Source organism: Pseudophryne corroboree, chromosome 2 (assembly GCF_028390025.1).
Source record: "Pseudophryne corroboree isolate aPseCor3 chromosome 2, aPseCor3.hap2, whole genome shotgun sequence".
In the NCBI taxonomy this organism is placed as follows: Eukaryota; Metazoa; Chordata; class Amphibia; order Anura; family Myobatrachidae; genus Pseudophryne; species Pseudophryne corroboree.
This window is the reverse complement of record NC_086445.1, coordinates 895,039,974-895,067,791: the sequence shown is the minus strand read 5'-3', so window position 1 is coordinate 895,067,791 and position 27,818 is coordinate 895,039,974. Positions and strand designations below refer to the sequence as shown.

At 45.1% G+C, this 27,818-nt stretch overlaps 1 protein-coding gene across 9 annotated transcripts in view; it reads left to right on the top strand.

Annotated features, from left to right (window-relative positions):
- The window catches only part of RAP1GAP2 (RAP1 GTPase activating protein 2), a 1,491,256-nt gene that overhangs the window by 1,139,260 nt on the left and 324,178 nt on the right, over nucleotides 1–27,818 (top strand). The window contains exon 1 of one of the 9 annotated variants that reach the window (XM_063956014.1): nucleotides 12,396–12,524. The exons of the other annotated variants lie outside the window; for them this stretch is intronic. Within the exon in view, the coding sequence (XP_063812084.1) occupies nucleotides 12,498–12,524 (27 nt within the window). The 5' untranslated portion in view covers nucleotides 12,396–12,497. Of the gene's footprint in view, nucleotides 1–12,395; nucleotides 12,525–27,818 lie in introns of those variants that run through there. 9 annotated transcript variants of the gene reach the window in all.

Below are 27,818 nucleotides of genomic sequence, written 5' to 3'. Positions count from 1 at the left end.
ATTCTAATCATCCATACATACACTGTTCTGTCCGGGAACGTTAAATACACATGACAGCATTGCACAGTAACTGAACAACATCATTACACCAGTCTAACTGATTCTTATAAAAAAAAGGCCATCTTAACAGCATCGTAGGCCCTGGGCAAACCAATGCATTGGAACCCAAACCCACCTATTCACGGGAATAAAAACATAATCACAACTTACCCCTCCAGCAGTCCCAGTAAATGGCTCTCACTCTGGTCAATATCAGCATGCCGATGGCCTATCACTGTCTGGCTGCAGGCTGGGAGGCAAGTAGAGAATGCTGCACTCTGATTGGTTGATAGCTCTAAACATCCACCAATCAACATGCTAACAGCCATTCACCATTTGACTGCAGGTAATTCACCATCAGAATGGCCAGGTAGCATTCTCTACCTGCCTCCCAAGAAGTTTTAAAGGCACAAGCCTGGGGAACAGATATCCCCTGGCCTAGCCCACCCCTGCTTATAGGCTCCTAGAATTGTGGGCTCTGGGCAACTGCCCGTTGTGTTTATATGATAAGATGGCCCTGCTCATAACAGCCATGGTGTACCCCTCTGAGTTTTGGAGTTTTAATATTGTAGTTTTAATATTTAGGAGGAGATATATTAAACCATCTAGAGAGAAAAAGTGAAGTAGTTACCCACAGCAACCCTTCAGCTTCTGCCATTTTATACACTGTGCTTGATAAATAATATCTAGAAGCCGCTTACTTTCTTTGGGCAACTCATCCACTTTATCTCTCTTGAAAGTTTGATTAATCCCATTTAATATGTGGACATCATGAGAAGAATGGAAGGCTCCATAAACCTGACGTGGTTTAAACCACAAAGCAACGGCCTGGTGTATGTGCTGGTCACGTTTGGTATTTGTGCAGGTGCTATGCCTCTTTGACTGATGAAGTCTCTCTACCCACCTTCCCTTTTTTGCTGTTGATTTGTCTTTTAGAGGGTTTTGGGCCTAATTCAAGGTTGATTGCAAAACAACATTTTCTTCTAATGCAGTGCAGGTTGGGCAGATGTGACATTTGTACCATTGTCTTTTATTTTTGGTGGGAATGATTGGCAGATCACCAGTCCTAGTTCAAGTTTACTGTTTTGGGTTGCACTTATCTTTGTCAATTGGTTTTAGGCTGTACCACCATTCTGAGATGGGATAATCAAGTTTAGAAGGAGAAGTTCAATAACCTGGTTTGTGTTTATGCATGTTTTATTATTATTTAGTGGTGTGTTGATGGGATGAGCTTATTTTTGTTCATTCTTTATTTCTCACCATACGGTTTTTATTATATTGATTTACCCCAGCCCATCTTCCCTTTTGTGCTTGGTTTGTCTTTATGGTGGTTTTGTTGGCTATTAAAGTCACCCTCTTCGTCTTGATAGAGGGCTACTAGTGCACAGTTAACATTACTGACACCTGGCAACTCCTTGTGTGGTTGTGAGCAGTCTCAATATTTAGCATATGTTGAGTTATTTTTCTTCTTTGTGTAACTGTTTATAGTGATGAGCGAGGTTCGGTTTTACTCGGTTTTACTCGGTTCTCAAAACGGCATCTTATTGGCTATCCAAAACACGTGACATCCGTGAGCCAATAAGATGCCGTTTTGAGAACCGAGTAAAACCGAGTAAAACCGAACCCGCTCATCACCATGAATGGTCAATAAGCCCTATTTTCAGTTTGATTCCCATCATATTATGTGTTAGACAAACAGTACAATAGGTAACTACTATACTACGTTTAAACATTTGCAAAGTGCATAGCTTGTTATCAGCCTTCTCTTTTCCACATGCACTCTGAATATTATGGGGTCTATTTACTAAGCCTTGGATGGAGATAAGGTGGACGGAGATAAAGTACCAGCCAATCAGTGTCTAACTGCCATGTCACATGTTGGGTTTGAAAAAATAGGATTTTAATATACCTACCGGTAAATCCTTTTCTCGTAGTCAGTAGAGGATGTTGGGGATGCATCATAGACCATGGGGTGTAGATGGGTCCTGTGGAGCCTTGGGCACCATATAATGTAAATAGTGTGGGTTGGCTCCTCCCTCTATGCCCCTCCTCCAGACCTCAGCTTAGGAACTGTGCCCGAGGAGACAGACAACCTCGAGAGAGGATACTACAATGTTATGTGGCGAGATTCACACCAACTCACACTGAACTTATAACATGCAACCACATGTACCTCAACTAAAACATGTCAATATACATTAACCAAAAGGTGGCAGCAACAGTTGCCATTACTGAACAAGTAATAACTGTGCAGGGAACATAAGCACTGGGCGGGCGCCCAACATCCTCTACGGACTACGAGAAAAGGATTTACCGGTAGGTATATTAAAATCCTATTTTCTCTTACGTCCTAGAGGATGTTGGGGATGCATCATAGACTATGGGGTCAATACCAAAGCTCCCACTAGGGGAGGGAAAGTTCTGAAGTTCCTTGCAACACTGATTGACCAAACTGGAGGTCATCAGAGGCCAAAGTATCAAACTTGTAGAACTTTGCAAACGTGTTCAATCCTGACCACGTAGCAGCTCGGCAGAGTTGAAGTGCCGAGACACCCCGGGCAGCCGTCCAGGAAGAGCCCACTTTACGAGTAGAGTGAGCCTTGACCGAAGTCGGTTTCGGCAGTCCTGCTGAAGAATAAGCATGCTGGACAGTACAACAGATCCAGCGACTGATAGTCTGGTTAGAAGCAGGACACCCAATTTTATTGGGATCATAAAGCACGAACAATGCTTCTGACTTATAAAGAGGAGCAGTCCTCTTGACATATATCTTTAAAGCCCTGACAACGTCCAAGGACTTTCCCGTAATAGAAGCCTCAGTGGCTACGGGCACCACAATTGGTTGGTTGATATGAAAAGATGATACAACTTTTGGAAGGAACTGCTGAGGTGTTCTTAACTCAGCCCGATCCTCATGAAAAATCAGGTTAGGGCTCTTGTGAGACAAGGCCCCTAATTCAGACACCAGCCTTGCGGATGCCAAAGCCAACAAGGTGACTACCTTCCACGTAAGAAATTTTAATTCTGCCTTCCATAACGGTTCAAACCATTCTGATTGCAGGAACTGCAACACCACATTATGTCCCATGGCTCCGTAGGAGGCACAAAGGGAGGTTGGATGTGCAGAACCACTTTTATAAAAGTCTGAACCTCTGGGTAGCCAATTGTTTCTGGAAAAATAGGGACAAGGCCGAAATTTGAACCTTGATAGAGCCTAACTTGAGGCCTACATCCACTACTGACTGTAGGAAAAGGAGTAATCTACCCAACTGGAATACTTCCGTAGGGAACTTCTTGGACTCACACCAAGAGACATACTTTCGCCATATTCTATGGTAATGTTTTGACGTAACGGCTTTTCTAGCCTGAATCAGTGTAGGAATGACCTCGGTTGGAATACCTTTCCGGGCCAAGAGCTTTTGCTCAACCTCCATACCGTCAAACCTAGAAGCAGTAAGAGCCTTTGAGGCCCTGGTCTTGGACTTTGAAGACGAAGAAGGAACCTTCTGCTTAGCATAAGACTCAGAAGTCTTTGCAGGCCTATGAGGGCCATGAGGTTTGTGAGAACCGCAGACATTGGATCTGGACAGTTTCGTTCCAGAGTTCCCAATGCTAGAACTAGCCGCAGGATCCCTCCCCCCAGGAGTGGGAGTATCCACTTGGAATAATGTATTCCAACCATCATCCTTAGGCAAAGGAGTTTTATGATGTTTTGAAGATTTAGGTAAAGGACATTTACCCTCTGTGAAACACACAATGTGGACACCTCCAGTGGCGATGTAGTCACAGGCTGGATTGCGTCAGCCATCGCAGGAGAAAAAACAATTTTCTTGGGAAGCTCGTCAGGCAATGGAAACGGATCCAGGTCGGATTCTTGTACCTGTGTCCCTGTAGTAATTGAGGTAACTTCAATACAAGGCACCATCATAGGATGTGCTGACAGCAAGTCAGTGACCGGTCCTTCAGGACACGGTACTGTAGGAGTAGACTGTGGAATAAACTTTTTTGGTTGTAGAATCCTGCTCAGTCTATCGACTGCCATTTGTATTTTCTGTAATTGTCTATGACAATTCCGCCAGGAGGGGGCTTTTACCTGTAAACAGGAAGGTAATGTCGCAGTCGATGTGGAAACCCCTCCTGACCGGACACCCACAGGGGAGTCCCAGCGTCATTGTGGGGTAGAGGCCGGAATAGAAGCAGATTTCTAATCCGGAGGCCCTGTTGTCGCAGGCTTACCACCACCGCCATGACCCCGTCCTCTACCAAAGAAAGGAGTAGAACCTCTAGCTCTCCCCGCTTTACCACCTCTGACAGGTTGCGGAGATGGACCAAAATAAGGTTTCTTCGTAGGAGGAGCAGCAGCAGAAGGAAGAAAAGTAGACTTGCCTGCTGTAGTTGTAGATATCCACGCCCCTAGTGCTCCTCCAAGCCAAGCCTCCCCTTCATAGGGCAGGGATTCTACATTTGTCTTGGATTCAGCCTCTGCAGAACACTGGTTAAGCCAGATGTCTCTGCGCGCCGAAACCGCCAAGGCAGATGACCGCGCAGCCAATAAACCAATGTCTTTCATGGCTTCAACCATATATTCTGCTGAATCTTTAATATGAGTCAATGTAGATAAAATGGTATCCTAGTCAATGGTATCAATATTTTCAAGCAAATTTTCCGCATACTTTTCAATGGCATTAGAAACCCATGCACCTGCAATGGTAGGTCTAAGTACAGCCCCACTGGCTGAGTATATAGATTTGAGGGTATTCTCAATTTTCCGGTCTTCTGGTTCCTTCAGTGAAGCCGTGCCTGGGGCGGCTAACGTAACCCTTTTGGACAAACGTGACAGGGAGGCGTCTACCATTGGAGGAGTTTCCCATTTTTTTTCTATCACCCTCAGGAAAGGGATAGGCCAGTAATAGCCTCTTAGGTAATTGGAATTTTCTGTCTGGAGTCTTCCAGGCTTCACCAAACAGAGCATTTAAATCTTCCGACACAGGAAAATTAACAACAGGCTTCTTATCCAAATGAAAATAAGCTTTTTTTCCCCGGTACAGGAGTTTCATCAGGAATATATAACATTTCCTTAACACTTGTAATCAAATTCTGAATACGCTTAGAGAGGGTATCCGCCCCCATAGAATATCCGTCAGTGTCCCCTGTGTCGTCATCAGTATCTGTGTCGACATTTAATAACCGCACCAAGGAGCGTTTGGTGGGAACTGAAGAGGGACCCCCTGTTGAGGCAGAGGGACCTGTATATAGGGTATCTTCTATAGATCTCTTCCACTGCTGAAATTCCTTATCAGACTGTATGAATCTGTCATGTAACTGAGCAATCATATGTTTTATGGTCCCTAATCCTTCTGGTTCCACAGAAGGATCAGGGAACAACACACAGTCCTGTTTATCAGGAAGGGAATCTGCCTCTGTAGAAACAATATCTGCCTCCTCCAAATTTTCCATTATAAAAGAAAATAACACTGTGGAGCAACACACACCACACACTCAGACACACAGGGAGACTACAGGTCCTGCACCGAGATCTGGAGTGACACAGAAGAAAAAGCCCAGCCCCCACCGCGCTATGTATAAGGGTTAATAATAATAACCTGTAGCGCAATTTACACACACACACACATATATATATATATATATATATATATATATGGTATCCGGACTCCAGGTCGACAACAAAAAGGTCGACACACCTTAGGTCGACACAAATTGGTCGACACACCTTAGGTCGGCATGGACAAAAGGTCGACATGGAACAAGGTCGACATGGAAAAAGGTCGACATTAGTTTTTTATGTTTTTTTTCTTTTTTGGAACCTTTTCATACTTAACGATCCACATGGACTACGATTGGAACGGTAATCTGTGCCGAGCGAAGCGAAGGCACCATGCCCGAAGCATGGCGAGCAAAGCGAGCCATGCGAGGGGACGCGGTGCACTAATTGGGGTTCCCGGTCACTCTACGAAGAAAACGACACCAAAAAAACATAAAAAACTCATGTCGACCTTTTTCCATGTTATATATATATAACCTTCTGGTTTTGTACTACCACCAATGCTCTCCCCCCTATCTATATCACCCTGGTACCACGAGGAGTGAGGAGGAGGAGGCCAGCGGCTCTGCAGCGCGTCCTGTGCGGCCGATGCAGCTTGGAGCTGAAAAGAGAAGAAGGACCGCCCCGAAAATGGCGCGGACTCTCCCGCGTTGGAATATTTATACTGGCCGGGGCAAATGTATACAGCGGCGTCTAACCTCTGTATACCATATGACCAGACTTTTTCAGGGAATATGTAGCCAGCTCAGAGCGCTCCCCCCCCCCCCCCCCCAGCGCTCTGCACCAGTGGCGGAACTGTGGGAGGCAGTGGAGTCGGCTGCCGCCGGGCTCCTGACCGCAAGGGGGCACATCTCCTCCACTGTCTCCCTCTGCCTGAGGACCGCGCTGCTATTGCAGATGGAGGAGCTGTGTCAGTGACACGGAAGCTGCCTCCTGTATTTACAGAGAGCTGGCACTGGCTGCAGCTAGGGGGAGCTCCAGAGCGCAGCTCCTCCAGGGCCCTTCTAGTTAAGCAAGCCAGCCGAAGCTCTCTGCTCCTCTGTGCTTTGTGTCAGCCTGATGATAGCCAAAGGTAGGCACTGTGTGGGGGGTGGGGAATAGGCGTATTTGGGAGGATTTGGGGGGGGGAAGCACTGTGTTTTGTGTGTGCTAGTTTTTAAGTGAGGTGTGTTTTTAAGGAAAGTTGTGCGTTCAAGTAAAAGAGGCATGTGTGTGAGAGGCATGTGTGTGTGTAAGTGAGTGGCATGTGTGTGAGAGGCATGTGTGTGTGTGTGTGTGTGTGTGTAAGTGAGAGGCATGTATGTGTGTGTAAGTGGGAGGCATGTGTATATAGGTGAGAGGCATGTGTGTGTGTAAGTGAGAGGCATGTGTATGTAAGTGAGAGGCATGTGTGTGTGTGTGTAAGTGAGAGGCATGTGTATGTAAGTGAGAGACGTGTGTGAGAGGTGTGTTTGTGTGTGAGAGGTATGTGTGTGAGAGGAAAAGATTAAAGGAGGCATTTGAGCATTTCTACAGGACTATGTACAGAGCACACACCTGGTCTGGGTACACGCTACCTTATAAATATATGGAGGGGTGTCCGTTCTGAATGTGTGTGTGTGTAAGTGAAAGGCATGTGTGTGTAAGTGAAAGGCATGTGTGGGTGTTTAAGTGAAAGCTGCGTGTGTGTGTTTAAGTGAAAGTGGAATGTGTTTTTTTAAGTGAAGGAGGCGTGTGTGTGTGTGTGTGTGTGTGTGTGTGTGTGTGTGTGTGTGAAAGCGGCATGTGTGTGTTTTTAAGTGAAGGAGGCATGTTTGTGTGTGTGTGAAAGCGGCGGGTGTGTTTTTAAGTGAAGGAGGTATGTGTGTGAAAGCGGCGTGTGTTTAAGTGAAAGAGGTGTGTGTTTAAGTGAATGAGGCGTTTGTGTGGGTTTTTTATATATATCTAGTGTTCACGCTAGGTGTCTTTCACAGGGCGCTGCGCCCTGCCCTTTTTTTAGACAGCTTTATCCTGCCCTGCCCGTTTTTGTGCGCCCTGCCTCCCTGCCGTTTGCTGCCTGCCGGACCCTGCAAGCACATGAGAGTCCCCCTGGGCTAAATTAACCTTGTAAGTATTTTGCAGCTGTAAACTTCAATCTCAGTGCTCTCTACCTGGTGCAGTGTGCCTCAGTACTCTCTGTCTGGTGCAATGTGCCTCAGTGCTCTCTGTCTGGTGCAGTGTGTCTCAGTGCTCTCTACCTGGTCCAGTGTGCCTCAGTGCTCTCTACCTGGTGCAGTGTGCCTCAGTGCTCTCTACCTGGTGCAATGTGTCTCAGTGCTCTCTACCTGGTGCAATGTGTCTCAGTGCTCTCTACCTGGTGCAGTGTGCCTCAGTGCTCTCTACCTGGTGCAGTGTGCCTCAGTGCTCTCTACCTGGTGCAGTGTGCCTCAGTGCTCTCTACCTGGTGCAGTGTGCCTCAGTGCTCTCTACCTGGTGCAGTGTGCCTCAGTGCTCTGCCTGGCGCAATGTGTATAACGTGCCCTATCTGGCGCAATGTGTATAACGTGCCCTATCTGGCGCAATATGTATAACGTGCTCTACCTGTCGCAGTGTGTATAGGAGGTGCAATGTGTATTAGGTGCACTACCGTGTGGTGTAATGTGAATTGCCACTATTATGTGGCCACGCCCCTTCCCCACGAAACAATGCCCCTAGATTTTTGCTGCGCACTTTTGGCGCGCACTGTCCATGTTTTGGATTATAAGAATGGGAGCACCAAGCATTATAGTATGTACCTAAGTTTGCCCATCTAACTTAAAAATGTGCCCTCCCGAATGGAAAAATGTGCCCTCCCCGTGATCAGCACCCTGCCCTAAAAAAAATCCTAGAGTGAACACTAATTATATCGGCACACCGCTGCGCCAAAGCATCTCCATCGAGACCCGCTGGCGGGTGAGGGAGCACTGTAGGTGTACTATAATGGTATGCTGGTGTTTGTTTTATTGTAATGACTGACTTGGAGTGCGTCCACTTTCTATGTGTATCTATATTACTATTGGGAAAGGTACCTGAGCACGCTGCTACTGTTCACCCTTAGTGCCGGATAGCTACATATGGTATGTGTGTGTGTATATGTAGGGGGGCACTAACATTTATCATGCCTCCGGGCGACTGGGACGAACTTACGCCACTGCTCTGCACCCAAAGAAATGCCTGTAGTGAGCCAGCGGAGCACAGCCAAATACCGCTGTGCTCCGTCCCTTACAGCCGCCATTGAACCCCAGTTATCCCTTATGGATACCTGAGGTTTGTACTCACCACTCGACGACTTCTGGCAGTTTCAGGGGGTGGCGGCTGGTGCTGCGTGTGTGAGCGTTCGCCATCAAGGGTTATGCGATCAACACCTTCAGGAGCTAATGGTGTCCTGTCAGCGGGAGCAGGAGCCATGAAGTCTTTAGGTACTTGGGGGCAGATGTATTAACCTGGAGAAGGCATAAGGAAGTGATAAACCAGTGATATGTGCAAGGTGATAAAGGCACCAGCCAATCAGATCCTAACTGTTAATTTACATAATGGAGCTGATTGGCTGGTACCTTTATCACCTTGCACATATCACTGGTTTATCACTTCCTTATGCCTACTCCAGGTTAATACATCTGCCCCTTGGTTCCCGCTCCCCCCTCTGAGTTCCCACGAAGCAGGGAAGCTGTTGCCAGCAGCTTCCCTGAAAAATCACTTAGAAAAAAATCTTCTTTCCTTCACTCCTCTCAGGAGCTCACAGGAAGTGCTGCCGGCTCTCTCGGGCACATTTTCTAAACTGAGGTCTGGAGGAGGGGCATAGAGGGAGGAGCCAACCCACACTATTTACATTTTGTAGTGCCCAAGGCTCCATAGGAGCCGTCTATACCCCATAAATTTTAAGTAAATTTTGTTGACGGTTAAAATGACGACATTCACCATATCAATATGATCATGTTGACATTGATGAAATGGCAACATCCTAACAATGTTGACAAGTGGCGGTGCGGCAATGCGGCTGTTCCAGTGGTAAATACCTTAGCCCTGCGGCTGCAGCTATTGTTTCAGTATAGCATCTTTAATGGCAGCTTTGCGACATTAGCCATAATCTGTGCCTGTTGTTGCAGAGATAAGTATGCCCCTAACTCTAAACCTAATGTCGGCATTTCAACTGTTAACATTTAGGATGTTGATATTGTGTAAATGTTGACATTTTGCAGTCAATGACGTGTTAGCTGTCAACATTTTGACAATGTCCACATCATAACTATTGACATTATGAATACTGATATTGTGACAATCGACGTGCTGACCACATCCTCTTTCCGTGTATGAGTGTTGTTGCTATAGGAGCACATGGGTGTACGTGTATGAGTGTTGTTGCTATAGGAGCACATGGGTGTACGTGTATGAGTGTTGCTATAGGAGCACATGGGTGTTTGTGTATGAGTGTTGTTGCTATAGCAGCACATGGGTGTACGTGTATGAGTGTTGCTATAGCAGCACATGGGTGTACGTGTATGAGTGTTGTTGCTATAGGAGCACATGGGTGTACGTGTATGAGTGTTGTTGCTATAGCAGCACATGGGTGTACGTGTATGAGTGTTGTTGCTATAGGAGCACATGGGTGTACGTGTATGAGTGTTGTTGCTATAGCAGCACATGGGTGTACGTGTATGAGTGTTGCTATAGCAGCACATGGGTGTACGTGTATGAGTGTTGTTGCTATAGCAGCACATGGGTGTACGTGTATGAGTGTTGTTGCTATAGCAGCACATGGGTGTACGTGTATGAGTGTTGTTGCTATAGCAGCACATGGGTGTACGTGTATGAGTGTTGCTATAGCAGCACATGGGTGTACGTGTATGAGTGTTGTTGCTATAGCAGCACATGGGTGTACGTGTATGAGTGTTGTTGCTATAGCAGCACATGGGTGTACGTGTATGAGTGTTGTTGCTATAGCAGCACATGGGTGTACGTGTATGAGTGTTGTTGCTATAGGAGCACATGGGTGTACGTGTATGAGTGTTGTTGCTATAGGAGCACATGGGTGTACGTGTATGAGTGTTGCTATATGAGCACATGGGTGTACATGTATGAGTGTTGTTGCTATAGCAGCACATGGGTGTAATGTTTTGCTACATAAACACAAATGCATACATCCAGCATATTAAATATTTGGCCCTGGCATATGTATGTTGGTAAATCCCATATTTTAGGATTTCTATATATTTGCTAGGATGTGATGTGTACTATTCTGGAAAAAAATGTGAGATCTCCCAGGGCTAAATGTAATTGCCTGCACACTGGTTTTGTCTTTTACATGAATGCTATTTTAAAACATCAGTCAGCCTTGCCAGGAACCCGCCGATGCCTGCCATTCAGAGGCTATTACTTTTACCCACCCAATCTTACATGGGTTCTCCACTTAATATTTCACTATAGAAATCCCTTGTTTACTGTAGAATACGCAGTATTGCTCTAGAGGATGTATGGGATAAAGCACACCCTACTGTAAATTCCAAGTATACTGGATTACAAGTCACTGAGCAGTTCTGTGACAATATAAGGGCACAAGATCTTTTGCATTGATTCTTTTTTATACAGTAGGTTTCTAATCTCCTCAGTGACTTCTTTTATTTATCCTAATTTACAAAAGTCGGTGCATTATCATTAACACTTTAGTTTTGATAATAAACACTAAGGTATTAACATCAGAACTCACTGTGTATACTCATATAATGTACAGGCACTAATAAATTTTTGGCATCACTTGATTGCTCTGTAACGTGCAATACTTATAACCTTTGATAGGGTCCATAACTACTTAGAAGAATGGCTTGATAGCACAGTACACTAAAACCATTTATACATGGAAGGACACTGTGGGGAACAAGAGCACAAGAACTCCATCAGCAGCTGTAAGTATAACGTGTTAAAAGCCAAGGCAGTAATTAGCGCCGCTAGCTGTCAGCCCGGATCACAGTTATTAGGAAAGTATCTTTCATTGATACAATCTGCAAGGCAATTCCACTATTGCGAAAAAAAATAAAATACTAAGTGGAGTACTGCTTGCCACTGCGATCTTAATACATATAGGGCTTGAGTAACCCAGGAGTGCTGCCTACGGTGCAGTTGCATATCAGCCATATTTATGGTAGTCCCTAAATTGCGTATATGAATACACAACTTTAGGGGTTGTGGACTAGATTTCAAGATTTAGTGGCAAAATTGGGACAATTTAGGGAATTGTTGCTGACATTCCAGCACAGGCGCAACGGTACCGTGCGGCATCACCTGTAATTCGCCAATAATTGAATTGATCCCGGAAAGTCAATTATCTAGTTTTACATTTTACACATTTTGTCAAAGGTAAAGAATAACCCATCAATAAGTTGCATCATTCATTTATGATGTAAGGCAAAAGAGGATAACAAATTTAAATCTAACCATCATCTTCTTTTTTTATTTAAGAAAAACCCAACATGTATTCAATGTAAAATACGTTAACAGTAGGTAGTTTTCTTGTCACCGTATTCTACTGAGACTGCCAAGACATTTCTATTACAAGCAATGCTGAATGCCAACAGAAGGAACTGGCTTCCTGTATTTTTTGGCTTACAGGTGCTTTGTGCTCCTCTAACGTATTAAAATGAATCTAGACCCTACGCCAAATGCATGTGAAGTTTTTTTTTCCATTCTTACTGCCTTAAAACCTATTTCCTGCACAACCAGTTTCTTGTGATCAGCCTTGGCAGCCGACCCACCCTTTTAACCCTTCCAGCATCAGTCATTCCATGGGAAGCACAGCAGGAGCAGGTAGAGCCATCAGGTGTGTGCTAGACCTGTCAGTTCTCCGTCTGCTGGCCCTGGAGGCGGGATTCCCTCTACTTTTAGTTCAGGAATCCTGGCAGAAATCATGATGGATTTCTTTAGGAATATACTGGTGAGTTGTGTATTTACTCATTTTGGGTACTAGTGGTGACTCTTTGTGGAAGCGTCTTTTTTTCTTCTTCATCATACGGTACCATAGTTGTATTTACCTTTCTCCAGGCTATGTAGACATCACACTACTGTAACTCGTTCCTTGCGGGGCCAATATGTAAGGCCCTACTGGGGAGAGAGTTTAGTACGCTCCATGATGTATTCTACACGTTGTGATATTTGTTAATACTATTTCATCTTGATTTGTTCTCCCTAGGGATGTATTCTGATTACACATAAGCAAGTGTCACAATTAGGATTATCTTGAAGAGCCTGACGTTATAAATTTGAGTGCTTTATATATACTTACATTAGTTCAATCAAAATGTTTTTCTAACCATTCTCTAAGACAAATTGTTTTGTTACCCTCTATTTTATAATAACATTTACTGGGATTATATTTGATTGTCAGCTTCAAAGGAATAGCTATAGCCATTTGCTAAATCGTACAGTGTATAAGTGAGTATGTTTATTTGAGACTGTTATAATATACATATACAGTGTGTGCATATATATATATATATATATATATATATATATACTGCATGATTTGACAAGTGTTACTGACACATAGCATGCCTGATAGATAGCTGTGAAGTAGAATTCTGTTCTGATTGGCTGAAAGAAGCTGGTTTGCTGTCTGAATCACAAAATGCGTAGCTGCTTATACTCTCCTATCTTGCTCATGATCTGATCAGATGTGGAAGTTGTTGCTGTGTTAGCTGACGTTTCACTACACACCATCTAACAGACTTGTCTTTGGGAAATAAACACTTCTTGATAGTTTCATAATGCCACTGTTTTTAAAACCCATAGACAACTACTGATTAATATTGTAAATTCTTTAGTAAGTACAGTAATAACTGTATTACTCACTACTGTTTAATTAAAGCAAACAGTTGGGACACCTTAGTATTACTGTATCTATAGTTTTGTTGACAAATAAAATCGACCCCATACTTCCTTTTGGGGGCTAAATGAATATAAATAATGAAACAGAAAAAGAAATGATGTAACAGATTTAGAGGTCTCTATCTCCACGTATCCTGTACATTCGTCAGGAGTCTCAATAATTGAATAATAGACATTGCATGTTTAATATTTTGGTTGCGGAAAACAAAAAAGGTGCTTTCCTTGGAATATCGGACACATGGGAGAGTATGCGGTTAAATTACCGGCGGTCAGGATCCCCATGGGAGCACTATGTTCTAGCCTCTCACAGGACTTCATATTTTTCACTATGAATATCAGTACACTCCTGTGACGTACAGTTTAATCAGTCCATAAAACTCGCTCAGGGCTTTCTTTTGGTGTTAAGACTCTTGCCAATAATCCAGTTAATCTAGATACACTAGGAGTCTGATTAAAATAAAGATTTGTAGTGGCAATAAAACCCAGGGCATGCCCTGGGAGACTTGTCACATCCATGTGCTAGCCAGCAGCATATGTTTACAGTAGTGAATCCACTGAATGGCAATTGTAACTAGTGTGTGTTCACTTTGTGTTTGATCTTGCTGCCTGCAGCTGTTTTCTGTTCTGCATGCAGTGTTGTCTTTATTGTGACTGTTGTAACTGCGCTTTACAATAGTTGCACCTGCAATGAATTTATAGAACTGAAAAACCTATTTAGAATGTATTGGTATCTGCTTTCCTTATCAGAACATGTAGTACGTGAGATATCCAGATTTTCTGCTGCATGCTGTACAGTATTTATAAGAAAGATTCTCATCCTACGGTGCTCTGGTTAAGTGATTGCACTGTACTGTATATTTGTCTGGACAACTCGTACTATTTAAGGTGTTTTCAACAACGCTGCTTCACCCAGTGGGCATGTATAACAGGATGACAGCTTTCCATTGCTTTCCTCAGTTATACATGAAGAGTAATTAGCGAATTTGACATTTTGTAACCACAGTCACTTATTTTTGCTTGAAAGAGTGTGTTATTATGGAAAGAACATCGATCTGCAGGTAGGGTATCTGCAGGTGCACAATGTAATGTCTATTGATAATGGGGACTAGTGAGTGGAATTTCAAAATTGTTCTTTGAAATATATGCTTTATTCTGCATTTAGGGACCAATTCATCAAACCTTTTGCACAGGATAATCATGCGGAAACAGTAGCTTCTGATAAGTACTACAAATGTAAGTGAAAAGGCTATTTAATAAGCCTATACCGCAGGATGTCAGGAGATATCGTAGATATCTCCTGCGTTATCGTCCATCTCAGAGCACACCACAGTTTGTTTATTTATTTATTTATTTATTAGCAGTTTCTTATATAGTGCAGCATATTCCGTTGCGCTTTACAATTAGAACAACAGTTATAGAACAAAACAGGGCAAAGACAGACATAGCGGTAGGAAGGCCCTGCTCGCAAGCTTACAATCTAGAGGGAAATAGGTATTGATACACAAGGATAGATGCAACCTGTTACATAATGGTTCCCCAGATTGCTAGGTTCTTAGTGGGTTGTATGATATGATCACCCAGCAATGTTGGAAGACAAAATGTGAGGTTATGGGGATTGTGCAGAGGGAATGTAACTGGATAGGGAAGCATTGAAGGTTATGTGTGTGGGTCAGGAATTTGGTAGGCTTGTCTGAAGAGATGAGTTTTCAGGGAACGTTTAAAGGTTTGGAGACTAGTGGAGAGTCTTATTGTGCGTGGGAGTGCATTCCACAGAGTGGGTGAAGCCCGGGTAAAGTCCTGTAATTTTGAGTGGGCACAGGTAATACATCTGGATGAGAGACGCAGATCTTGTGCAGAGCGGAGGGGTCTGGTAGGGAGATATTTTGAGATGAGTGAGGAGATGTATGATGGTGCAGTTTGGGTCATAGCCTTGTATGTAAGTAAAAGTATTTTATATTTGACACGGTAGAATACCGGTAACCAATGGAGGGACTGACAGAGCGGATCAGCAGACGAAGAACGTTTGGCGAAGAAGATTAGCCTCGCAGCTGCATTTAAAATGGATTGAAGTGGTGAGAGCCTATGTTTGGGAAGACCAGTAAGGAGACTATTACAATAATCAATGCGGGAGATGATGAGTGCATGGATCAGAGTTTTTGCAGTGTCTTGTGTAAGATAAGGGCGTATAGTTTCCATACTATGTGGCAGTGGCCAAATATAACTTAGCTTTTGGGTTGTTTTTTGTACAATTGTGTTGTTTTTCTACAATTTCTATAGCTCTGCAGAAAATGACCTCACGCGAACTAATAGTTTGATGTCAACTATTGCTTGCAGATAGATATTAGTTTCAACATTTGGCTTCTAAACTTCTAGTTCTCCTAACCAGGTTTTCGGGCATCCTTCCTTTTATTAATGTCCCATCAAAACTACTTTGCAGCCCACCCACTCTAGTCTTACCCTACTGTTTTGGAGATACTCACCAAGGAAGAGCTTAGTCACACCTTGGAGCAGCCAAGTCTAGGCGTGTAATTCCACTGTCCAAGCAATGCTGTGTAACTAATATGGGACCTGAATGGACAGCACCTTAGACCAATGCATTAAAATTTAACTAGAATACACCTGCCTGCACAACATGCGTCAGTGCAAAACCTCCCAAACCCCCAAGCCTGCAAATTGTTGCAATAGTCCTGATCTTGGACATTCTAAAGTCGGAACTGTCCTGCCAAAAGCTTGGTTAGTTGGGAGGTACTGTATGGTTTAAGGAGTGATAAAGACACCATCAAAGCTGTAATGCTAAGAGACCATGACAATAGGAGTTTGTCGATACCTTTTACAGGAATTTTTTTTTTGTAATGGTGACTAATGACATACTGTAGATATCTTTTGAAAGATAACACCAATAAGGGGCCTATGCACTAAGCTAAGTAATGCAGTCAGTGCTCCGAAAACTGTTGCATTTCACAGGTCAGAGGTATTTGCTGCAGTCCCTCTGTTTCAATCCCAGAAGCTGAGCCCATAGCTTACTTTGGGTTCTGCAAATATGACCAATTTACCAATATCTGGAAAGCTTAGTTCCATTGGCTAAAACCGTTGTAGTCTGTAGAATGCAGTATTGCAAACTTTTTACAAGGCACTCTGGGGGTAATTCAGACTCTCAGACATGCGGGGGGACGCCCAGCACAGGGCTAGTTCGCCCCGCATGTCTGGCCCTGCCCCTCAACCACGCAAGGATGCATAAGCATTGCATAGCAGCGATGCTTTTGCACCTGGCGAGTATCCCTGCCAGCGCAGCTCCTGCGTGCTGGCAGGTGGCTACCTGCCGCGTCCTGGGTTGCAGCGGCTGCATGACATCACACAGCTGCCGCAGCCTGCCCCCGCAATGCGCCGGACACGCCTGTATTGTCCGGACCACACCCCGCCAACAGCCTTCTAATGTTCAATCAGGCAGAGGCGATCACAGCCTCACAGATGCTGTTAGCATCTCACTGGGCCTCCCAGGGTGTGCGGGTGCACTCCACAAAGGGATTCAGACTGCAATCGCTACCGCTGCAGCTATCCAGTCTGATTTACCCCCTCTAACCTTGCACATGCGCGGTCAGATGGCCATGCATATGCAGTGAGCAACCGAGCTCCAAGTCAGTAAAGTTGGGACTGATTCGCACTACATTACAGCTATGTTACTCAATAACTTTGAGTGACGCACTTAGATACAATACCTTCCCTCAGTCCAGGACCTGTATCTGTTCAGAGCTAAATAGCGGGCAACGAAGATAGTAAAGGACCAGCTACACCCCGGGCCACAGCATGTTTAACTTGCTTCCTTCAGGCAGGAGTTACAGGGCCGTCCCCATCAGGTCCACCAGAGGCCTCAAAAGTTTATTTCCCCAAGCGGTCCACCTGCTGAACTCCTGAACATTGACTGACTAGACGTACATGTAACTCACTTGTGTCCCTACGGTATACCTATCTGTATGACTTTACGTGCCCCCACCTGCTTATCTGTTACCTTCTCGGCTGTTGTATTTCAAACCGAAGACAAATTCCTAGTATACGCAAGTATACTTGGCCAATAAAGCTGATTCTGATTCATAGCAGAGTGTCAGTGGTAGCAATTAAAAAAACTGGCAAGCATGAAACTCTGCTCAGTGCTCGGGCCGTCTGTGACCGACATTATTCCGGAGCCTAGCTACTGTGCAAGGTAATGTGTTTACATTCAGTGATAAAATATGCCAATATTGGCATGTTTCACTTCACTGCAAGGAACTCAGGCCTGAGGAAACTTCGTTGTTGTAGCAGATGTTAAAATCTTAATGACAGAGCACGCACGTCTAAATAATTATGAAACCCCAACGGGACAGCTTGAAGCATTGTTTATATAGACTACCGTATTGGCTGCTCTATGCTCCTGCATTTTTAAACACTTGATAAACATGCAGTGCTCTTGTATGATTAATTTTATATGTGTATGGGAATAAAGTGGCATTAAAAGTAAATTCTGGCGAATGTCTATTGTATTGATTTAGTTCAAGGCATGTTTTCTGTATCATTTAAAGGCACATGATATAAAATAAAAATTGTCATTTATTTAAAGTATTTAGGGTTGTATTCAGTTACGGCTCTTTACCTGTCTGCCCAGGGGGTCTGCATTCTGCACATGTGCAGGATGATCTGCCTATACAGCCTTCTCCTCCTTGTCCTCCTGGTAACTGACAACTGACACCAATGGAAGGCATAGCTTAAGTCCGACGGCAGTGGAAGGTGGAGTCTATGTTCAGGGGTGGGAGTTACGTCTGGGATGCCAGGTACTACACGCTCACAAATTAGCAGTCTGGCTCCTAGGACTGCAGCCCCTAGAAGCTAGGTAGGGCTCCCATAATAGCAGGGGAGTGGCTTCCCTTGGGTAGCACTCTCTCTGCTATCACAATCCCAGGGGGAGAAAACACCTGTCCCTGGGACTGTCTGTCTGGCTGTGATTAGCAGGGAGTGCTTCCAATGGGAAGTCACTGCCACTGCTAATCGTAAGTATGACATAGAACCCTCCCCTTCCCAAACAGAGCATGAAACTTACAGCCTTCCCAGAGTATGAAACCTACAGCCTTTCCTTTCCCAGAGTATGAAACCTACAGCCTCCCTCTTCCAGAGTATGAAACCTACAACCTTCCCCTTCCCAGAGTATGAAACCTACAGCCTTCCCCTTCCAGAGTTTGAAACCAAGAGCCTACAGCCTACAGCCTTCCCCTTCCAGGAGTATGAAACATACAGCCTTACCATTTCCAGAGTATGAAACCTGCAACCTTCCATTTCCCAGAGTATGAAACCTATGGTCTTCCCCTTCCCAGAGTATGAAACATACAGCCTTCCATTTCCCAGAGTATGAAACCTACAGCCTTCCCCTACCGACAATATGAAACCTATGGCCTTCCCTTCCCAGAGTATGAAACCTACAGCCTTCCATTTCCCAGAGTATGAAACCTACAGCCTTCCCCTTCCCAGAGTATGAAACCTACAGCTTTCCCCTTCCCAGAGTATGAAACCTACAGCCTTCCCCTTCCCAGAGTATGAAACCTACAGCCTTCCCCTTCCCAGAGTATGAAACCTACAGCCTTCCCCTTCCCAGAGTATGAAATCTACAGCCTTCCTCTTCCTAGAATATGAAACCCAGAGCCGTAACTAGGTGTGTGCCGATGGTGCCTTGCCCACAGCGCAAATGCACTGAGGGCGCACCATCGAGCATCACACCCGCACGGCCGCAGATTCACTGTTTTAGGTGGCAGCGCCGCCTGCATTCCGCTGACGGTGGCGCCGCCTGCGTCCCGCTGAAGCCACTGCTGCCCACATGACTGTGTCCTGCTGCTGAAGCTGCCACCCGCCCACCCGTGTCCCAGTGAAGCCGCCCGCCTGCCTGTGTACAGCTTAAGCCGCCGCCACTGCTGCTGAGGTCCCGGCAGCGTTGCAGCTGAGTTCTGTGAAGTGGACAGGAGGAGTCAGGAGCCGGTAACAGCATGTAAGTGCCTACACAGACACTACACTACACTATACTACACTACACTATATTACACTACACTTCACTACACTATATAACAGTACACTTCACTACAGTACACTACACTAGACTACAGTATATTACACTAAACTTCTCTACAGTACACAACACTACACCACAGTACACTACACTACACTACACTACACTCTAAGGGTGGGTGGGGAGGGGGGTGTAAGGGAGAATCTGCCTGCCGTACTGTGTTAATGGGGGACTCTGCCTGCCATAATGTGTAAAAGGGTGACCTATCCTGCCGTAATGTGTAAAAGGTGGACACTTTCTGCTGTAATGTGTAAAACGGGACGCTGTCTGCCGTAACGTGTAAAAAGGGGATGCTGTCTGCCATAATGTGTAAAAATGGGGACGCTGTCTGCCGTAATGTGTAAAAAAGGGGACGCTGTCTGCTTTTAATGTGTGAAAATGGGACGCTGTCTGCCGTAATGTGTAAAAAAGGGGACGCTGTCTGCCGTAATGTGTAAAAAGGGGACTCTGTCTGCCGTAATGTGTAAAAAAGGGGACTCTGTCTGCCGTAATGTGTAAAAAGGGGGACGCTGTCTGCCGTAATGTGTAAAAAAGGGGACGCTGTCTGCCGTAATGTGTAAAAAGGAGGCGCTGTCTGCTGTAATGTGTAAAAAGGGGATGCTGTCTGCCATAATGTGTAAGAAGGGGACGCTGTCTGCCGTAACGTGTAAAAGGTGGACGCTGTCTGCCGTAATGTGTAAGAAGGGGACGCTGTCTGCCGTAATGTGTAAGAAGGGGACTCTATCTGGTGTAGCGGAGTTACTGTGCGGCGTAATTTGAATAATGGAGACTACTGTGCACCATTATATGAATTGGTATTATTTTGTGGCCACACCCCTTTCCCATGAAGTCACGCCCCTATATTTTTTGCACGCGCCTACGGCACACACTGCTGACGGTTTACGTTAAGGGGGGGCACCGATGCCGTTTCTTGCACACAGCGCTAAAATGTCTAGTTACGGCACTGATGAAACCTACAGCTTTCCCCTTCCCAGAGTATGAAACATACAGCCTTTCCATTCCCAGAGTATGAAACCTACAGCCTTCCTCTTCCAGGAGTATGAAACCTACAACCTTCCCCTTAGCAGAGTATGAAACATACAGCCTTACCATTCCCAGAGTATCAAACCTACAGCCTTCCTCTTCCAGGAGTACGAAACCTACAGCCTTCCCCTCCCCAAACAGAGTACGACACATACAGCCTTCTTCTTCCCAGAGTTTCAAACATTCTTTATTTTTGTAAAACTAGTGTTCAGTGCAGTATAAATATACTTTTACAATACAGTTGCAGCAGTTTAATTGTATTTGCGTTACTGTATTTGTTTTAGGCCCTTTTGTCCAATGCGATGCAGCTGTCATCATTATTATCAGTTTTGCAACTTGTACCAGGGTTTCATTAACCACAAGTCAGGTCATTCCAGGCAGATGTGTCTGTTTGACAGTTATCTTGGGTGTACTTCTCACACGCCCACATCATGACCTTATTGTGCCACCTGCTGACCCTCTTATCATAAGGAGTTGTAAGTCCAACTGAAGGCATAGCTTAAGTCCGACGGCAGTGGAAGGTGGAGTCTATGTTCAGGGGTGGGAGTTACGTCTGGGATGCCAGGTACTACACGCTCACAAATTAGCAGTCTGGCTCCTAGGACTGCAGCCCCTAGAAGCTAGGTAGGGCTCCCATAATAGCAGGGGAGTGGCTTCCCTTGGGTAGCACTCTCTCTGCTATCACAATCCCAGGGGGAGAAAACACCTGTCCCTGGGACTGTCTGTCTGGCTGTGATTAGCAGGGAGTGCTTCCAATGGGAAGTCACTGCCACTGCTAATCGTAAGTATGACATAGAACCCTCCCCTTCCCAAACAGAGCATGAAACTTACAGCCTTCCCAGAGTATGAAACCTACAGCCTTTCCTTTCCCAGAGTATGAAACCTACAGCCTCCCTCTTCCAGAGTATGAAACCTACAACCTTCCCCTTCCCAGAGTATGAAACCTACAGCCTTCCCCTTCCAGAGTTTGAAACCAAGAGCCTACAGCCTACAGCCTTCCCCTTCCAGGAGTATGAAACATACAGCCTTACCATTTCCAGAGTATGAAACCTGCAACCTTCCATTTCCCAGAGTATGAAACCTATGGTCTTCCCCTTCCCAGAGTATGAAACATACAGCCTTCCATTTCCCAGAGTATGAAACCTACAGCCTTCCCCTACCGACAATATGAAACCTATGGCCTTCCCTTCCCAGAGTATGAAACCTACAGCCTTCCATTTCCCAGAGTATGAAACCTACAGCCTTCCCCTTCCCAGAGTATGAAACCTACAGCTTTCCCCTTCCCAGAGTATGAAACCTACAGCCTTCCCCTTCCCAGAGTATGAAACCTACAGCCTTCCCCTTCCCAGAGTATGAAACCTACAGCCTTCCCCTTCCCAGAGTATGAAATCTACAGCCTTCCTCTTCCTAGAATATGAAACCCAGAGCCGTAACTAGGTGTGTGCCGATGGTGCCTTGCCCACAGCGCAAATGCACTGAGGGCGCACCATCGAGCATCACACCCGCACGGCCGCAGATTCACTGTTTTAGGTGGCAGCGCCGCCTGCATTCCGCTGACGGTGGCGCCGCCTGCGTCCCGCTGAAGCCACTGCTGCCCACATGACTGTGTCCTGCTGCTGAAGCTGCCACCCGCCCACCCGTGTCCCAGTGAAGCCGCCCGCCTGCCTGTGTACAGCTTAAGCCGCCGCCACTGCTGCTGAGGTCCCGGCAGCGTTGCAGCTGAGTTCTGTGAAGTGGACAGGAGGAGTCAGGAGCCGGTAACAGCATGTAAGTGCCTACACAGACACTACACTACACTATACTACACTACACTATATTACACTACACTTCACTACACTATATAACAGTACACTTCACTACAGTACACTACACTAGACTACAGTATATTACACTAAACTTCTCTACAGTACACAACACTACACCACAGTACACTACACTACACTACACTACACTCTAAGGGTGGGTGGGGAGGGGGGTGTAAGGGAGAATCTGCCTGCCGTACTGTGTTAATGGGGGACTCTGCCTGCCATAATGTGTAAAAGGGTGACCTATCCTGCCGTAATGTGTAAAAGGTGGACACTTTCTGCTGTAATGTGTAAAACGGGACGCTGTCTGCCGTAACGTGTAAAAAGGGGATGCTGTCTGCCATAATGTGTAAAAATGGGGACGCTGTCTGCCGTAATGTGTAAAAAAGGGGACGCTGTCTGCTTTTAATGTGTGAAAATGGGACGCTGTCTGCCGTAATGTGTAAAAAAGGGGACGCTGTCTGCCGTAATGTGTAAAAAGGGGACTCTGTCTGCCGTAATGTGTAAAAAAGGGGACTCTGTCTGCCGTAATGTGTAAAAAGGGGGACGCTGTCTGCCGTAATGTGTAAAAAAGGGGACGCTGTCTGCCGTAATGTGTAAAAAGGAGGCGCTGTCTGCTGTAATGTGTAAAAAGGGGATGCTGTCTGCCATAATGTGTAAGAAGGGGACGCTGTCTGCCGTAACGTGTAAAAGGTGGACGCTGTCTGCCGTAATGTGTAAGAAGGGGACGCTGTCTGCCGTAATGTGTAAGAAGGGGACTCTATCTGGTGTAGCGGAGTTACTGTGCGGCGTAATTTGAATAATGGAGACTACTGTGCACCATTATATGAATTGGTATTATTTTGTGGCCACACCCCTTTCCCATGAAGTCACGCCCCTATATTTTTTGCACGCGCCTACGGCACACACTGCTGACGGTTTACGTTAAGGGGGGGCACCGATGCCGTTTCTTGCACACAGCGCTAAAATGTCTAGTTACGGCACTGATGAAACCTACAGCTTTCCCCTTCCCAGAGTATGAAACATACAGCCTTTCCATTCCCAGAGTATGAAACCTACAGCCTTCCTCTTCCAGGAGTATGAAACCTACAACCTTCCCCTTAGCAGAGTATGAAACATACAGCCTTACCATTCCCAGAGTATCAAACCTACAGCCTTCCTCTTCCAGGAGTACGAAACCTACAGCCTTCCCCTCCCCAAACAGAGTACGACACATACAGCCTTCTTCTTCCCAGAGTTTCAAACATTCTTTATTTTTGTAAAACTAGTGTTCAGTGCAGTATAAATATACTTTTACAATACAGTTGCAGCAGTTTAATTGTATTTGCGTTACTGTATTTGTTTTAGGCCCTTTTGTCCAATGCGATGCAGCTGTCATCATTATTATCAGTTTTGCAACTTGTACCAGGGTTTCATTAACCACAAGTCAGGTCATTCCAGGCAGATGTGTCTGTTTGACAGTTATCTTGGGTGTACTTCTCACACGCCCACATCATGACCTTATTGTGCCACCTGCTGACCCTCTTATCATAAGGAGTTGTAAGTCCAACTTGCATATTGAAGGAGACTGGCATTGCAAAAAAAAAAACCCACAACAAATTGCAGCCATACAGTAAAATGCCCCAACTTGCTTTTGTGTATTACTCTGAATAAAGCCCTCAACGTCCACATGAATGAGAGGGTAACATGAAATGGGTTAAACATTACAAGGAGATTATCTCACACAATCAACATTTGCTCATGGAACATGTATAATTATCTTATTCCATAACGTCTATAATTGTTGTAGCAAAGACTTGACCTTGTTGTAAATTTATCCTCAGTGCATAGGGTTTGGAACTCCTGTATGTATTTTCTGCCCTGTAAGTATACTTTAGTGTCTAGAAAAGAGTGCTAATTCCATACATGTTCTATTTATATCTCACCAGGCTGTAACTACCACTTTAAATAGTTTAAATAGTTGCTTAGCAAAAGTGCTGTTTGCTGACAAAATTTAATGTACCATTGTACTATAGATAAATGTGTCCTGTATAACGACGTGTCCCTTACCAGCACTGCTACACATACATAACGTTATTTCATCCAAACAAAGAGAGAGCGATTTGTGTAACAAAAAAACCCATAACACTGTTTTGGGGCCCATTTATCATGCCTAAAACCATATATTAGACAAACTAATACAACATACAACAGTCCACATCATTTTCATTGGTCTGCAGCAATTAATCTCTAAAAAGACTCTCTATTCAGAGCACAATACCGGTAACTAATACCATCATCCATCGCTATAGGAAGTGGCTTCATGATCTGTACAGGTCATGATGCTGGGACCTGGGCATGTATAATAGCAAAGACTGCTTGACATGACTGGTACCTGAACAACACAATGATCTGACTACTGGGTGTGCACAATCTAGGTGGGATGTGGTATAAGAGCTGTGGCCAGCAATTGGGTTGGAAGAGTGTGTTTAGAAGTTGGGTCTGTGCAATGTGCTGGCAAGTGGGTGTTTGTAAACTGGTAATAAGATCTGTGCAATATGATTGAAAGTTGAAAATAATTAAAATAAAAGTTACTACAAATATAGTATATACAATATAAAACTGAGTCTGTCCAACATGGCTGGTAATTGGGTCTGTGTAATTAGATTTTCCAATGTGACATGGTAATTTAAATGTGACATGGGAATCTTGTTGGCTTAGTAATGTTTGAGGACACTGTGCTGCAATTATTATAGATGCATTGCTTGTAAAATCAAGTGCGTTACTGTATACATGGCTACTATTTAGACCTTCTTACAAGGAGATTGTGAACATAAGGTCCCAAGAGCAAGTGTGGGAGTCCCGTCCCCTGCTGCGTAATGACCTGATCATATCATTGGGCTGCAGGCCAGGAATCACCTCATCAGGACTATTCATCTTTACAAAAGGAAAAGAAGGCTCAAAAAGGTAGACTTACTCTCATAGGAGTTTCAGGGACCTTCTTGGAGAGTATGTGTATATTTTTACTGCCAGTGTAATATGTAAGAGAGCCACTACTGATATACTATGTGAGTGGCACTAAAGAGGCTGCGTGTATAAGGTGTACATGACACGTACATGCATTTCCAGTTTAGAATCATCTCATATGTACATTAGACAGATATTAGTTTTGTACATAACAATAGGTATTGCAGGGGCTCTGGGGCTCCACTGTATCCCTGATATGCTGTCAAGGCCCTTTACTTTTTTTTTGCAATTGCGCTGGTACCAGCATGAAACTGTAGCAATAATAAACTTATCTAACACTGCATAGCACCCCTACGAGAACTCGTTAGTAATAACCAAGCTGCACTGGCGCTTCCACAGGACCAGGGGCCAGTGCCAGATTAAGGTTCTCATGGGCCTGGAGCTGAAATTTCTGAAGGGCCTATTATGTGCCACTGCAGGTGGTGTGACCAACACGGTGGGTGCATGGCTACTGATAATAGGGGTGTGATCAGTGATGTATATATATGTGTGTGTGTTGGTGCGCACATGCATGTATGTACGTACTACGTATGCATATGTTTGAAAAATAGCCTCTTAGCACTAAAAGTCCAATTATCTAAAAAAAATCAATTATTCTATATATTTATTTATTTATTTCCATAGTACAACAAACAGAACAGGAGAGCACACAAGGAACCTGATTCACCAATAGTTGCGGCTGCATCTTCTGACAGTCGTGCATCTTTAGGGATAAATGCTGCTATAAAGCCCTTCCCTTGTGTACAAGTGTGCATCCATCCAAATGTGCAAGGACTGATATGACAACTTTCAGCGTCTATAGACACAGTCCTTAGACGCCACCATGGAAACATAGAATGTGATGCCAGATAAGAACCATTAGGACCATATAGTCTGCCCATGTACTTACCGTACACACACTTACACACTAGGGTTCATTTTTATTTCTCTAACGTCCTAAGTGGATGCTGGGGACTCCGTAAGGACCATGGGGAATAGCGGCTCCGCAGGAGACTGGGCACATCCAAAGAAAGCTTTAGGACTATCTGGTGTGCACTGGCTCCTCCCCCCATGACCCTCCTCCAAGCCTCAGTTAGATCTCTGTGCCCGAACGAGAAGGGTGCACACTAGGGGCTCTCCTGAGCTTCTTAGTGAAAGTTTTAGTTTAGGTTTTTTATTTTCAGTGAGACCTGCTGGCAACAGGCTCACTGCATCGAGGGACTAAGGGGAGAAGAAGCGAACTCACCTGCGTGCAGAGTGGATTGGGCTTCTTAGGCTACTGGACATTAGCTCCAGAGGGACGATCACAGGCCCAGCTTGGATGTGTCCCAGAGCCGCGCCGCCGGCCCCCTTACAGAGCCAGAAGGCAGAAGAGGTCCGGAAAATCGGCGGCAGAAGACGTCCTGTCTTCAACAAGGTAGCGCACAGCACTGCAGCTGTGCGCCATTGCTCTCAGCACACTTCACACTTCGGTCACTGAGGGTGCAGGGCGCTGGGGGGGGGCGCCCTGAGACGCAATAAAAACACCTTGGCTGGCGAAAATACATCACATATAGCCCCCAGGGCTATATGGATGAATTTTAACCCCTGCCAGAATCCATAAAAAAGCAGGAGAAAAGTCAGCGAAAAAGGGGCGGAGCCTATCTCCTCAGCACACTGGCGCCATTTTCCCTCACAGCTCCGTTGGAGGGAAGCTCCCCTGGCTCTCCCCTGCAGTCACTACACTACAGAAAGGGTTAAAAAATAGAGGGGGGCACTAATTAGGCGCAGTATTAACTATACAGCAGCTATAAGGGGAAAAACACTTATATAAGGTTATCCCTGTATATATATAGCGCTCTGGTGTGTGCTGGCAAACTCTCCCTCTGTCTCCCCAAAGGGCTAGTGGGGTCCTGTCCTCTATCAGAGCATTCCCTGTGTGTGTGCTGTATGTCGGTACTTTTGTGTCGACATGTATGAGGAGAAAAATGATGTGGAGACGGAGCAGATTGCCTGTAATAGTGATGTCACCCCCTAGGGGGTCGACACCTGAGTGGATGAACTGTTGGAAGGAATTACGTGACAGTGTCAGCTCTGTATAAAAGACAGTGGTTGACATGAGACAGCCGGCTACTCAGCTTGTGCCGGTCCAGACGTCTCATAGGCCGTCAGGGGCTCTAAAGCGCCTGTTACCTCAGATGGCAGATATAGACGCCGACACGGATACTGACTCCAGTGTCGACGGTGAAGAGACGAATGTGACTTCCAGTAGGGCCACACGTTACATGATTGAGGCAATGAAAAATGTTTTACACATTTCTGATAATACGAGTACCACCAAAAAAGGGGCATTATGTTCGGTGAGGAAAAACTACCTGTAGTTTTCCTGAATCTGAGAAATTAAATGAGGTGTGTGATGATGCGTGGGTTTCCCCCGATAACAACTGATAATTTCTAAAATGTTATTGGC